Raw genomic sequence first — 14,866 nt, 5'->3', positions numbered from 1 at the left:
TAGCACGGGCCATTAAAAGCAATCATTTCTCACCAATTTAATTAAACTCGACTGAAGTCTTGCAGGGTATACCCTTCGTCTTAATTGACAGCGCGCGAGAACTCTGACCTTTTTATTACCTGCAAGGCAGAACACTAGCAAAATACAGAAATCTAGACATAATCAAGATAAAACAAAAGGAAACTAATAACAATTTGAAGCATTTCCTGCATATTGTATGGTTACAGAGGCTAAATTTATGAGCTGATGGTTAAAGAGTTTCTCATAACGTAAAAAGAAAGCAGTGTTCTATTCATACGAAAGAGTTAGGTGCAATGAGAAGGGAAAATATAGTGTTTTGATTGAGAGGATCTGAAAAAATATTAAAGTTCTGATGATTTAATTAAGTAGGCTGCTGATCACAGGGCAATTAGCCTCCTTAATTTTACAAGAAGCTTGTTATGAGTACTTATAGATTATAGGGCTTGCTGGCAGATTAAGGTTGATGAAATCTATGGGTCATTCTACTGTTTTTTTCTTATGAGTGCCCATTCTAGGGTTTTCTTCATGGGCATTTTGAGAGTATTTCTAGGGTTTGGTTACAATTAGGCTGTGTGTGTGGTGAGTAACTTGTAGGGTTTTCCTAAAGTGGGTTGTGTGGAGGCCCTAGATTTAGGTCAAGACTCTGATCAAAGGAAGAGTTTAGCAGAGGCTCATATGATTGTAACTGGTCAGTTGGGCGGCTAGGGTTGAGATAGCCTGCATCATCAGGATAGTGGCTGTTATGTTGGTAAAATTGGGGAGGAGAGCGCGGCAGCCTCGCAATCGAGGCAGCGCTGGCGGTGAATGGAGAAATGGGAGACATAGGAGGACTCATTATTGATGCAGGAGGCGAGCTGAAGACTGCAAAATGGGGTGCAGGGGTGATGGTATAGACTGTGGGAGATAATGTCGACCGGGCCCCATGCGGCGAGAGGACTGCCGCAGCCGGTAGTCGAACATACTGTGCACCGCCATAATGGTTGGCTTGTAAGCTGCCGCCGCCGCCATAAAACGGGAAAGCTGCACCGCCGACGCCGCCCCCGGCGCACGCCGTCGGACCGCCCGCCAAGAACGCCACTTGCATGAGCCTGCTGGCCTCTAGCTGAGCCCTCTTGGCCTGCATTCGCTCGCGCTTGTGCGCATTCTGGTGGCCACCCAAGGCCTGAGAGCTAGAGAACTCTCTACCGCAGTACTGGCATTCGAATTTGCGAGCACAGTGCAACGTGCCGGAGGAGGACGAAAGCGCGAGATCGCTGCCAGGAGTAACAGAGACACTGCAAGGAAGCATGTCCTGGTCAGAGTCTTTGTCGCCATCATAAAAGGCATGTTGATGGGGATGGCCGTTGCTCCCATCGCGAGGGCAGACCTCATATCCAAAGAGCTTCAAGCTGCTGCTTCCTCCACATTGATCTCTGCAACAGCTGACGCCATTATCGACGACTTCTTCATCATCATCGTTTTCTTCTTCTTCTTCTTCATCTTCGTCATCCTCTCTGTGCATGTAGTCCACACAAGGTATTGGGTCACCGTCAGCTTGCTGATCATAAGCTTCTTCAAGCTGATCAGCTATGGCGCCGAGAGAGTTTCTACTTGCACTCATTCGACTCTTTTCTTCGACGGGACCCTTGAAACACTGTAGAAATGATGCCCAAACTCCACCTTAATCCCTTGTAGTTAACACTTCTTCTTTCCTTTTCTACATGGGTCTTCTACTAGGAAAAGCTTCCCTTAAAAGAGCCTGCAAAAATAGCGCACTTTAGTTCACATCACAGGAACATTTACTGTCCTACATTGTGACGCATTTCTAGAAGAGCTAGAAAGTGAGAAATATCTCTCTCTCTCTCTCTCTCTCTCTCTCTCTCTCTCTCTCTCTCTCTCTCGTGTCAAGTCTTGAGTTCAAGAGTCGGAGAGATCTCCTCCTAGGTTAAAACTTCTCTTCTTCTTCTTCTCTCTCTCTCTCTCTCTCTCTCTCTCTCTCTCTCTCTGTGTGTGTGTGCGCACTGCGCGAGCGCGCGAGATGCTTGAGAAGTACGTAAATGAGCTGTCTATCGAAGCGGCAAGACTATTATTGAGGAGTTTCAAGTTCCAACCCCCCCCCCCCCCCCCCCCCCCCCCCAATCCCCAACTTTGTTGTAACTTCATCTAGTCATGTTTCCAATGAACCCTTGTGGTAAGAGGCACCATGTATGTTTTCTTGGTCCCAATATAGGTCATATTTGACCTCTCTCTCTCTCTCTCTCTCTCTCTCTCTCTCTCTCACACACACACACACACACACACACACACACACACACACACGCGCGCGCACACACACACAATACTCGTTAAATAGACCTTTCAAAGGTCCCTTGAGATGGTTCTTGCAATGGTAAGAATCCAAGCTCTTCTTTTGCTTCTCTCTCTCTCTCTCTCTCTAGAAAACTCTTTTAGTTACATATTTACATCTTCTCCATGATAAAGACACCTCTTTGTTTCTTTCCTTAATCCCTGATCTATGTCCTCAAGTATCTTGGTTTAATTAAGAATGTGGCATGCAGTGAACTTCTTTTGCTTCTCTCTCTCTCTCTCTCTCTCTCTATATATATATATATATATATATATATAAGGATTCTACTGATTAGTGCTTTATACTATAATATACTCTCTTTCATAAATACTATAGCAAATATTACTGATGTATAGAAGTTCTTTAGGAACACCTCTTTATAGAACTTTTAATCTCAATGTACACAAAAAAGTGTACTTACATGCAAATCAGTTAGGTTTGAGAAGAAGAAGAGAAGATAAGGTCGAACTAAGTCATAGGAACAATTAACCTCATAGATCTACACACACACACACACACACACACAAGACGAAGAAGAAGAGAAGTTTTAATGACTTAGGAATAATCCCAAGTGGTCTTTATTCAAGAGGAAATTGGAATATCCAATCTACCACACTTGGGTGAGAGAACGGTTATTCTAGTTTCCTCTTCTTATCTAAACACAAATGCATGTACGGGTAAAAGCATGTTAACATGACATGCTTTTTGTGCTAGTTAGCATATTCAAGTTAGCACATACACAAAACTTGGACGCAGAGTATTTTCACAAATGATATCAAAATTTGTCGGAGTTTGTACATTTGGATTCCTTGTTTTAGGACCTTCTAATGATATATTAAACTCAATAAATCTTAGAGATATATCTCGTGTTATTATTCTAGTTAGCATATGTCATAATTGTGTTAACTAACACCGTCCAGGACAGCAAAAAACATGACACATTAACATGATTTCACTCATACACACATGAGGAAGATGTTTTATCGTCATACAAACAACCCCAAAAGACCTTAAAGATCCATCGAACAAGTAGATTACACTCAAGACTTGTTGTTCAATAGGGAACATGCATAACCAGTCGACCACACTTGGATGGAGAGAGAGAGAGAGAGAGAGAGAGAGAGAGAGAGAGAGAGAGAGCACACCTTGTTATGCTTACTTGAGGTTGTTTGAGTGGCAAGCTGCATGGCTTCCAAGGTAGTGATCCAGTGTCAGCTACTAATCATGACCACGTTTATAATTTGGCTCCTAGTAGATATGTAGGCGATGTCCCTTAGAATGCATATTGCTACCAACTAACAACCTCATAGACACATTAATAAAGATTGAGATTATGTTGTTAGCTAGCATGAACTCTAAACTAGATAAAGAAGTCGAAGCTCATTATATCAATCTTAACGACCATTACTATCTAAATGAGTTGTCTTTCTTGTTCATGAGACCTTGCTCGCACTTGGAACTTTAAAAAATCTCTTGTTCAAAGGATTCCTATAAAGGGAGGAAAAGGGAGAAAGAGTAAAGGCTTGATAAGAAGAGTGTGGAGTTGGTAATAAGAGCAAGCGATCACACAATAAAAGCTATATTGCATTTGGCGGGCCTTGAATAGGAGCCTAATATTCTCAATAATGTGATCATTCTTCCATAATTAAATGTCTATTCAAAGTGATTGGCTTTCATGGTGCTATAGGGATCAAGTATCAAACATTTCACTAGAGGGATGCGAGTCCTATTAAAAAGATATGTTTTATGTTTGTTGTAATTGTTCAATTATTGAAATAGATTTCATGAAAGAGTGCAATTTAACTTTATAAACTACTAACATAAATAATTGCTTCCATCTTCAGGAGCATTCCATTACAAAATATTCCTCACTTCATATTTGAGGAGATGGAGGATATCTTAACCATAGTTACCACGAACGGGAAACGCGAAACGACAACTACCACAAAATGCCAATCCATGTTATGGGTACTCATGTTTAAAACACGGAACGGGGATTCAGAACATCTCACTAGAGGGATGCGAGTCCCTATTAAAAAGATATAATTATGTTTGTTGTAATTGTTCAATTTTTGAAATAAATTTCATGGGAGAGTGCAATTTGACTTTATAAACTACTAACATAAATAATTGCTTCCATCTTCAAGAGCATTCCATACAAAATATTCCTCACTTCATATTTGAGGAGATGGAGGATATCTTAACACCAAGTATGGAATCACAATAGAGTAGAAAATTTCATTAATGGAACCCTCAACAACTAGCTCTCACACTCCACACATAACCATAGCATAGTGCCAGCTTAGCATAAAGCTTCAACAAGATTTGATGTTGCTTGAGGACGCAAGAGTTAAGTCTTTTCTTTTGCATCATCATTAGTTTGATTCAACCAATCTTTTTGAAGGTTTAGCCTACTTATATGCTGTTTATGTTTGGGATACTTTGGTTAAAGTCACATTACTAAAGCATTCATAACAATGAGGTTGTATAAATGGAACAACATGGTACCCACTAAGAGAGAGCTTATGAAAAGGCATGAATACAGACAAAGAGTGATACAATTTCTTCACAAACTAAGTCACCTTAAATACCCTCAAGATTCATTATTCTTGTAGAGCATGGGCAAGAAATGCCTTTAAGAATCATTATGCATGAAAACATGATCAATAAACGCCAAAATAGGTTCTTTAATCCTTGGTGCAAGATCACAAACAAATCACATGGTTTTCAAATTGGAAATCAAGCACTAGAATATGCCTTTTTGATGATATGGTAGTATGAAATAATTTGCAAGAAGCCTCTAGGAGATTATCAATGTAATGTTCAAAACTATATTCTAAGATTTTTGACACATGTTTTTATAAGTTATGATAATGAGTTTATTCTTGTACCTCGATTTTTTCTTGACCACTAAAATGAGCACATCCCCATTGACAATTTACAACATAGGTAAACAAGCTGGTACTTAGAGTAAAATAGGATTTTAGGACAACAAGAGGCTTATAAATGCATCTATTGATGAGGTTGCACTAGTTATTGGCATAGTAAGCTTTATAATGTTAAGATCCATCTACTAAGGAAGCTAGACTTGCAACCATTTGCACAACCAAAAACATCACAATTTATTCTTAATATTACCACACTCAAACACATTTTTATGTATCTGCCTCAAAAGGTGTACCTTGTAATCATGCTAATAAACCACACGAGCTCAACAAGCAGTGTATTCTAGCTCAAATTTTTGAGAAAAGATGGAAAGAATGTATTGACAATTTTTAGACAAAAAGGATTTCATTTGAAAAAGAACACAATAACTTACTATCTGCTAAAAGAGAGTTATTAGATTATCTTTTTTGTTTTGCAATCTAAATAGTTCACTATAAGAGGAGTTGTCTATAACCGCTAGCATTGCTACAAAAAAACAAAGGAAAAAGGAGAAACAAAAATTTGTGGGGGCGGAATAACGGCGGCTATGGATGCGGTAGTACTGGTTTCTCAGCAATAAGCGCGGTAATAGTCGTGGTAATATACCCGCTATTATTATCGCGTCAATTGTCGCGTTTATTATCACGCTTATTGCCGCTACACGCTAATTCAAAAATAAAGGTGCTCATTTGGGCCACCCAATTTTGGGTGGCCCAAATGAGCACTTTTATTTTTGACCTGCATAAAACAATGAAACATCAATTGTTTTTTGAAAGAGTATAAAAAATACCAAAGAATTGAAATTGAATTTACTTTACCTTGACAATTTAAAATGTAGAAGATCAACTATTTAAAAAAGTTACAATAAAAAGTAAATAGTTGTATATACATTGTGCCACATTGGGACTTTATGAAAGTTTGGACAAAACATTTTTCTATCTAATTCTCCTGTATCTCATCGTCGTCCAGAGGGACGTATGTTGGATCACTTTGACTCCACAAGATCCACCGCCGCTTCGTCTCTCACGACGCTCGCTGCCCTGAGACTAGCGTCGTTGCGCACTGCTAGAGGAAGTCCGTCGACAATGTTCTGGCGAAGCAGGAGTGGAATGGAGTGGCGTCGGACCGTGCGATGCAAGGGGAGTAGGACCCTATGATGGAATAGGAGTAGGACGATATGAAGGGAGAGTAGAGGGAGGTGCCGTCGATGCAAAGCTCTGTAGGTAAGGAGTCCCTCCCTACTCATGGTGTAGTTTGCGGAGAAATACCGTAGGTCGCAAGCTTCTGCGGAGTGTAGCGGCCAAACAAATCCTCCGTCGAACGGAGGTACTGCTCTTGTAAAGTGATAGGCCACTATAGGTCTGGATCTACGACCGGTGGAGGAACCTGAGAAGGGTAGGTGTAGGATGGCCATGCCTGCAAATAACAAAAGTAAACCTATGACACTCATGGTTTAGGGTTAACTACGTAGAAACATTCTTTACTTATTTTCTTGTTCTCACCAACTCAAGACTCGAGTCCACTGGAGGCGATGCCCACCCCGGGTGAGAGCCCACCTGGGATGTGAACCAACCAAAAGAAGATCCAGCTGGCTGCTCCTCACCAGTTGGTCTCTCGTCTGACATCTACATTACAAAGAGCAATATAAGATTAAACTATCCATCCTACTCACTCATCTATAAATACGTACACAAGTATATTAGCACACAAACACGTAGATACATATACATACTAGTAGACCTAAGTAGATGCTAGTAGTGCCAAAGGTCAAGTGCACCTCTTTAGATATCATCGGAGTCTCAACCGTGGTAAAACCAAAGGTACATTGCGGTAATCCATGCATGAGTGGATTAATGACCGCAACGCCACAATTAAAAACAGACTATACCCAAAAGGAAGCTTCTAACCTTTGGGTGATATGCTCCCGTACTTAGTGCCTACATACATGCATAAACAAATATATATGTACACAGATGTATATGTTTTTGTTGTAAATGTAGCCATCGTTTTGTGTTGGCTGCACCTAGATTCAACGTCTAAGTGAACAATTGATCGTAACATTACAATTATAATGTAATTCAATAAGTAACTCCATTTCTCTCATTGAGTCTCTCTCTCTCTCTCTCTCTCTCTCTCTCTCTCTCTCTCTCTCTCTCTCTCGGTCGTGCAGTTGAACTACAAAGCGAAAGCTCCATCCCAGAGTCATGCCTATGTCTCCATGCAAAGCAAGCACTCTCTCTCTCTTTCCCTATCTCTCTCTCTCTCTACCTATCTATCTCTCTTTTCCTCTTTCCCTCTCTCTCTATTCTTCTCTTTCCCGCGTATATTACCTCTCTCTCTCTCTCTCTCTCTCTCTCTCTCTCTCTCTTTCCCTATCGATCTCTATTCCTGTTTTTCCCTCTCTCTCTCTCTCTCATTCCCTCTCTATCTCTCTCTTTCAATCTATCCCTCATCCTCTCCTCTTTCTCTCTCTCTCTCTCTCTCTCTCTCTCTCTCTCTCTCTCTCTCTCTCAATCTCCCTCTCCTCCTCTCTCTCTCTCTCTCTCTCTCTCTCTCTCTCTCTCTCTCTCTCCTCTCTCTCTCTCTCTCTCCTCTCTCTCTCTCTCTCTCTCTCTCTCTCCCCCCTCTATCTCTCTCTCTCTCTCTCTCTCTCTCTCTCTCTCTCTCTCTCTCTCTCTCTCTCTCACACACACACACACACACACACACACACATACACATTCCCTCTCTATCTCTCCCTCTTTCTCTGTCTCTCTTTCTATCTATCCCTATCTCTCTCTCTCACACACTCTTTCTCCCTATCTCTCTATATCTTTCCCTCTCTCTCACACACTCTCTCTCTATCTCTCTCCCACACACTCTTTCTCTCCTATCTCTATCTCTTTCACTCTTTCTGTCTATCTCTCATATCTCTCCCTCCCTATCCCTCTTTTTCTCTATCTCTCCCTCTTTCTCTCTCTCCTCTCTCTCTCTCTCTCCTATCTCTCCCTCTTTCTCTCTATCCCTCTTTCTCTTTCTCTTTCTCTCTATCCCTCTCTTTCAATCTACCCATCATCCTCTCTCTCTCTCTCTCTCTCTCTCTCTCTCTCTCTCTCTATCAAGTCCCTCATTCTCTCTATTTCTATCCCTATCCCTCTCTTTCCCTCTTTCTCTCATTCTCTCATTCTCTCTCTCTCTCTCTCTCTCTCTCTCTCTCTCTCTCTCTCTCTCTCTCTCTCTCTCATGGCTTACTTGATCTCATTACAAGAAACTGTCAACAAACAAGGTGAAGAGCTGCACGCACTTGCAATGGAGAATGGTACTTTAAGAGTTCTTGTTGTGGAGAATGAGCACCTCAAGAAGGTTCTTGATTTGCAACACGCTTGGTGCATCTTGAGAATGAAGTTCAAGAATGTAAGCGCTCTCTTGTGGACATGAATGTATTGAAAGAGCGCTTGAGCAAAGTTGAGAGTGATCATGTATTGAAAGAGAAAAATACAATACGACATAATGTATGCGAGATGAGAAATGCATCCAAATCATGGGCTGATATATCTAAGGATAATGTGGATTCTACATCTCCTATCACGCAAGCCGTTGTTCAAGCAAAGAATGTAGAGAATGTGGACACTCAAGAATTGCAAGAATGGCAAAAACGCTCAAAGAGCATCGTCATTCGTGGAATCAAGGAGGAAAGCATGGAAACACCCCAATCTCTTGCGGTTGCTATTGAAGAGTTTTTTGCTACACACTTGGGCATGTGTGGAATCGTGGCTTATGGTGCACATCGAGTTGGAAAACAAGGAGTCCCTCACTCGGGAGAAAGACCTATTGTATATACCATGGCTAATGAGGTAAAGAGAAAGATCATCCTTGACAATAGTTGGATCTACCTCAAAGGAACGGTCTGTAATGTATATGAGGATCGCACTCTTATGCAACAAAATGTACGTCGCAAAGCATATGAGGAAAGATCGAAGAAGGTCAAGGTGTCATCTCAAGAAGAAAAGTCACTTGAGGAGGATACAAGTCCACCCAACAAATAGGGACACATGATCTATGAGACCAACTCACGCTTGCGAATAAGCTTTTGGAATTGTAACGGCTATCCATGGAATGTGGGAATTGGCATTGATGAGCTTACCAATGACTCCGATGTGATACTTCTTGTTGAAATATGGGAGCATGATACGCAACGAATTCTTGGCTTTGACAAATATGATGTGCATATTTCTTTGATATGGACCAAAAATGCAAAGCAACGTAGAAGCCAAGGAGGCGTAGCATGTATGATCAACAATGGTTTGAAACATGTTTTCATTGTCAAAGAAGATAAGTATAAATGCTACTTATGGCTGAAAATCAGCCCACCCAATGGTCAAGTCATGTTTGTGGTTGGTTGCTACATTCCTCACTATGACTCCAACTTTTATGCTCGCTTGGATATTGATAGAGATTACCCCTTTGTTGAACTAGAGGAAGACATTGCTCATTACAAGGACCAAGGTGAAGTCAATATTGTCTTTGGAGACATGAATGCTCGCACAAAAATGTTACAACACGACACACAACAAGTTGACATGCCGCATGTTTCAAGAAGAATGGATGACTCATACATGTATAATCAAAGTTCTAATGATGCAATGGAAAGCTACTTCTACATATGTGCAATAGTACCGGAATGCTCATTGCAAATGGTGTATCTTTACGGCAAGGCACCAATGACTTTACATGTAGAAAGCACAATGGTGATAGTGTGATCGACTATATGTTGTTTTCGGAAGCCACTCTAGAATGCATACAAAGCTTTATACTTGGTGAATGGAATCCGGAATCGGATCATAGGATGCTATGTATTGACCTCAAGTGTGGTAAAAGACCCGAGCATGTAGCCTCTAATCATGATGTGAATCATTTGTACCTACTTCTATACTTCAAACGAGCACTTATATATGTTGATATGGTGGACCAAATGTTAAGCATGACAGAGCATTAAGAGAGCCCAACATTAGAATGCAAGTGGAAAGTTTTCAAAGAAGTAATTTTCTCTTGTGCAAGGGAATGCTTTTCGGTGAAACACATGTCTTACAAAAGATCTAAGAAGGGTAGCACCAAGAAGAAAGGGTTGGACATGGAATTTAGTCAACCCCAAAAACACTTGCTAAGGTTGGATGCAAGCAAAGACAAGGAAAGTTACTTGGAACATTCACACACATATAAAGCACTTGTTCAAAAAACGAGGAGAAGGTGGGAAGTCAAAAAACAACTTCTTTTAGTGCAAGAGAAAGCACATGCATGTGGCAAGTTTTGACAAAATCTAAAAGGCAAGCGTGTTGAGAGCTTTGGTGACTTGAATCTTGAGGATATGTATATGCATTGCAAGAACCTCTATGAGCAACCTAATGTTGATAAGATGGAGTGTTGTAGCTCCCTTTCGTTTATGCCTCCCTTCCTTACCATTGAAGATGTATGTTGCGCGCTTGAGAAACTTGCTACCCGCAAGGCAGGGGACCTTCAAGGTGACCTTCAAGGTGTCAAGGCTGAAATGATTAAATGGACAAGCAAGAAAACACGATATTGGATATGCGATATGTTTAACCTTGCACTTCAGCATGGCATGCCTCATGATTGGAATGAAAATTGGATCAAACCTTTGCACAAAGGAAGAGATGTAAACAATGTGAACAACTATCGCACTATAATGGTTGGTTCTTTGATGGCAAAGTTATTTGGATGTATCATGGAGATGAAGATAAGTGAATGGGCTGAAAAGAATGGAAAACGTAGGCTAGGCCAAGCAAGTTTTCGAAACCATCATAGCACTATTGATCACCTTGTCACTCTTCGAGTTCTTATGGAAGCGTCTCGATTGAAAGGAAAAAAGTTGTATTGTTGCTTTGTGGATTTCAAGAAAGCTTTTGACATGGTACCGCGAGGAAATCTTTGGAGACATATGCAAAGCCTTCAAGTGCCAAGAGAATTTATGCATGCAATCTTTCACATCTACCGAAAAGTGATATGTCGACTACGTATGGGAGATGGAATTTCAGAATTTTTTGCAAGCACCATTGGTGTCAAACAAGGATGCCCACTTTCCCCAACCCTCTTTGGGCTACTCATTGATGAATTGGAATGCATGGTTCTTGATTTTATGCAACAAGAAGGCATAGAAGAGGTTAAGATCGGAAATGCGGTGATCATGCTTTTGCTTTATGCCGATGATGTAGTGCTCTTGGCACATATCTTAGAAGATGCACAAAAGCTTATGAGTGTCTTGGAACGCTTTTGCCTACATAGCGGGCTGATCATGAATGGATCCAAAACCAAGGTTATGCTAAAGACCCTCAATGATGAAAATCCATGCATTGTATACAACAATGAGCACCTTGAAGTGGTAGATAGCTTCAAGTACCTTGGCCTTGAGATTCCATCCAATCATAGATGGAAGGATTGAGCAATGCATCGCTTCGAAGCCGAAAAGAGGGCTTATTATGCATATGAGAACATGTGCAATGCTGGAGAGATCAAGTGTTGGGCTCTCAAAAAGTACCTCTTTGACACATTAATGACACCGGTGCTTTTTTATGGAGTGGAGGTGTGGGGTGGTAGCATCGGGAAGTCTACTTGGAAAGAGTTTGAGAATGTCTAAAAGCGTTTTCTCACCAACTTTCTCCAAGTCAAGACACAAATACCCTACATGCTCTTACTTCTTGAGTCCGGATCGCTTCCCATTGAGGTCTTGGGCATGCAAAGGGTTGTTGAGTACATGCTTAAGATACAATGTAGCTCTTTGTATCGACTTCCTAGAATCGCATATGAAGCAAGTCAAAAGGTCCAAAAGACATGCAAGAGCAAAATACTAAGTTCGGGGTGGATGCTTGACATCAAGAAATGGTTTGGAAGATGGGATGCATGTCACTTGGTCAAGGATGCGTCGATCGACTCCCAAGTTAATGAAGCCTTCTTACAACGCCAATGTATCACGGCTTGGGAGAAATCTAGAGGTTCTCGCTTCAACCATTACACCACACACATTGCCCCAAACTACAAATCTCTCTTCTTCTCTAAACGCAGTAACCAAACCCATCCCTACATCCTTGAGCCCATCCCATTGAGTGCAATCCGCACCATTGCCTCCATGCCTCTTAGCTCCCATTCTCTACGCTGTGAGACAGGACGTTGGGGCATTGGCGAGGAGTCTCATCGACTTTGCACCTTATGCCCTCGTCAAGTGCGAGAGAGTGAGTACCACACACTACTGGAGTGCTCAGATTTTGACCACATTAGGTCCTCTTTTGCCCATATATTCAGCCATGAGCTCTCCCTACATACCTTCCTCTCCCAACCACGATGTGGACTCTCTATTGTGACGCTCATTTCAGTCGTTTTTGAGCATTGAGAGTCACTTATGACCTCCACTCACACAACGTGACATATTCATTTGGTCCCATACGTCATATTTGACCTCCGAGGACGATAATAGAACTATCTATCTATCTCTATTTCTCTTTGTCTCTCTATATCTATCCCTCATCCTCTCTTTTTCTCCCTCTTTCTCTCGCTCTCTCCCTCCCACCCTCTCTCTCTCTCTCTCTCTCTCTCTCTCTCTCTCTCTCTCTCTCTCTCTATCCCTCATCCTCTCTATTTCTATGTATCTCTCTCTCTTTCTATTTCTCTTTCTCCCTCTATCCTCTCTCTCTCTCTCTCTCTCTCTCTCTCTCTCTCTCTCTCTGCTCTCTCTCCCTCCCCCCCCCCCCCCCCCCCCTCTCTCTCTCTCTCTCTCTCTCTCTCTCTCTCTCTCTCTCCCATCTCTCCATTTATCTCCCTCTCATTAATTCTCTCCCTCTTTCTCTCTTTCTCACTTTATCTCTCTCTCTCTCTCTCTCTCTCTCTCATTAATTATCTCTCTCTTTATCTACCTCTATCCCTCTTTCTCTCGCATTCTCTTTATCTATCTCTCTATCTATTTTCATTCTCCTCTCTCTCTATTTATCCTCCTCCATTTATCTCCCTCTCTTTAAATTTCTCTCTCTCTCTCTCTCTCTCTCTCTCTCTCTCTCTCTCTCTCTCTCTCTCTCTAACATTCTATCCAAATAAGCGGAGCAAAGCAATCATTTTCAAACAAGCTTAGCAAAGCAACCATTTCAAACAAGCCGTGCAAAGCAACCATTTCCAAATGAACGAGGTATGTTATGGATTCTTTATTTTCTCTATTTTTTTGTTTGTATTTATGTGTGTGTGTGTGTGTGTGTATGTGTAGTTTAAAACAAAAGGGAAAGAGGGGAGATGTGCTTTGTTTTGTGTTTACCTCTTTCTTTGTAGCGCGGTTGAGCTTCCAAAGATGATGGCGGAAAATCCCTTAATTGAACGAAACTTGGACGAAACCCCCTTCAGCTTGGAGAAGGAGAGAGAGGGAAGGGAGGGGGGGGGGGGGGAGCTTGGAGAAGGAGAAAGAGGGAAGGGAGAGGGGGGTGGGGGGGGGAAGCTTGGGAGCGATGGCGTAGAGCAAGAACGCAGAGTATGCAACAAAAATGTGGCATACTCTGTCTTCTTGCCTATTTTAGGCACCAGTTATTATCACAGATATTACCGCGACTATTACCGCGTATATTACCAAGGTAGGTCATTTCAAACGGATACATGCGAATCTGAGGTTGCGGGGGGGGGGGTGCAAACCACCCCCTCTACCCTTAGCTATACATTATTTCATTTTTTAGTCTTTTGAGTTTTTTTATGAAGATTTTTAATTTTTTATGGATACTTTATTTTGTAGTACTTTTAAATGTTTATTAACTGCATTTTTTAAGTTCTCTTTTAGTTAAAAATAATTTTAGCACTCATTGTCATTTATTACGAACACTTTAACTATATGTAATTTTTCTAATGGAATTAAGTGCTTTCTTAATTATTTATTTTTTAGGACACATGACTAAATAAACAACATTTCGCGTGTGTAGGACATCGACTAGGATGATCATGGTCCCCCTGAGGCACTGAGCGCGGTCGTTAGCTCAAGGAAAAACTCCCTTGTCCTTGCACCAAGTGCAAAAGGGAAATTCATCGCTTGAGGTGCATATATAGCTTTGGAGCACGTGGAGAACGAAGGGCTTTGGCATCCTCAAAAAAGCACTCGGAGAGATGATAGCGCGACTCACCCATCGCTTGAGGAGGTGCCCCATTGGTTTGTGTTCGGTGGTGGTGCACCGGCGCGCAAAGCCAAACGATAGAGGCAAGAGCGACTAGGCGATTTGGGTGCACCGCATGGTGATCCTCAAGTTGGCTCTATGTCGGCAGCTTCTATGGCGCCTCCGTCGCACTTTGAGGCAGAGGATGAGCACATATTTGACATGTGTGATGAGTTACTAGCTCATGAGCGTGACGTGTACGAGGAGAATTGTCAGCTCTGCACTAAATGGGCCACCGAAACAGAGGATAGATTGATGAGGAGTGTCCAAACATCTCTTTATCACGGTGCACGGTACTCAGTGCTCCGAGCATCGTTAGAAGTCCTGAACTTGCAAGCAAAATTCGGTTGGAGTAATGCAAAGTGTCGATGCACTACTTCTGTAAGTATTGAATGTGGCTCTTATATACTGTGCACTCGCTTTATGGTGC

General features: G+C 41.7%; 1 protein-coding gene across 1 annotated transcript; it reads right to left on the bottom strand.

Moving 5' to 3' along the window:
- Positions 1-270: 270 nt before the first annotated feature.
- Positions 271-3,815, bottom strand: LOC147432399 (uncharacterized). The gene is made up of 2 exons (XM_086491579.1): positions 3,493-3,815; positions 271-1,759 (listed from the first exon to the last, which is right to left on the bottom strand). The coding sequence occupies exon 2, from the start codon at positions 1,619-1,621 to the stop codon at positions 623-625; it is 999 nt and encodes a 332-aa protein (XP_086347705.1). The 5' UTR covers positions 1,622-1,759; positions 3,493-3,815; the 3' UTR covers positions 271-622.
- Between the last annotated feature and the right edge of the window lie 11,051 nt (positions 3,816-14,866).

This window comes from Adiantum capillus-veneris, chromosome 20 (assembly GCF_014529385.1).
Source record: "Adiantum capillus-veneris isolate H3 chromosome 20, ASM1452938v2, whole genome shotgun sequence".
Classification (NCBI taxonomy): domain Eukaryota; kingdom Viridiplantae; phylum Streptophyta; class Polypodiopsida; order Polypodiales; family Pteridaceae; genus Adiantum; species Adiantum capillus-veneris.
This window is presented reverse-complemented; position numbering and strand designations above follow the sequence as displayed.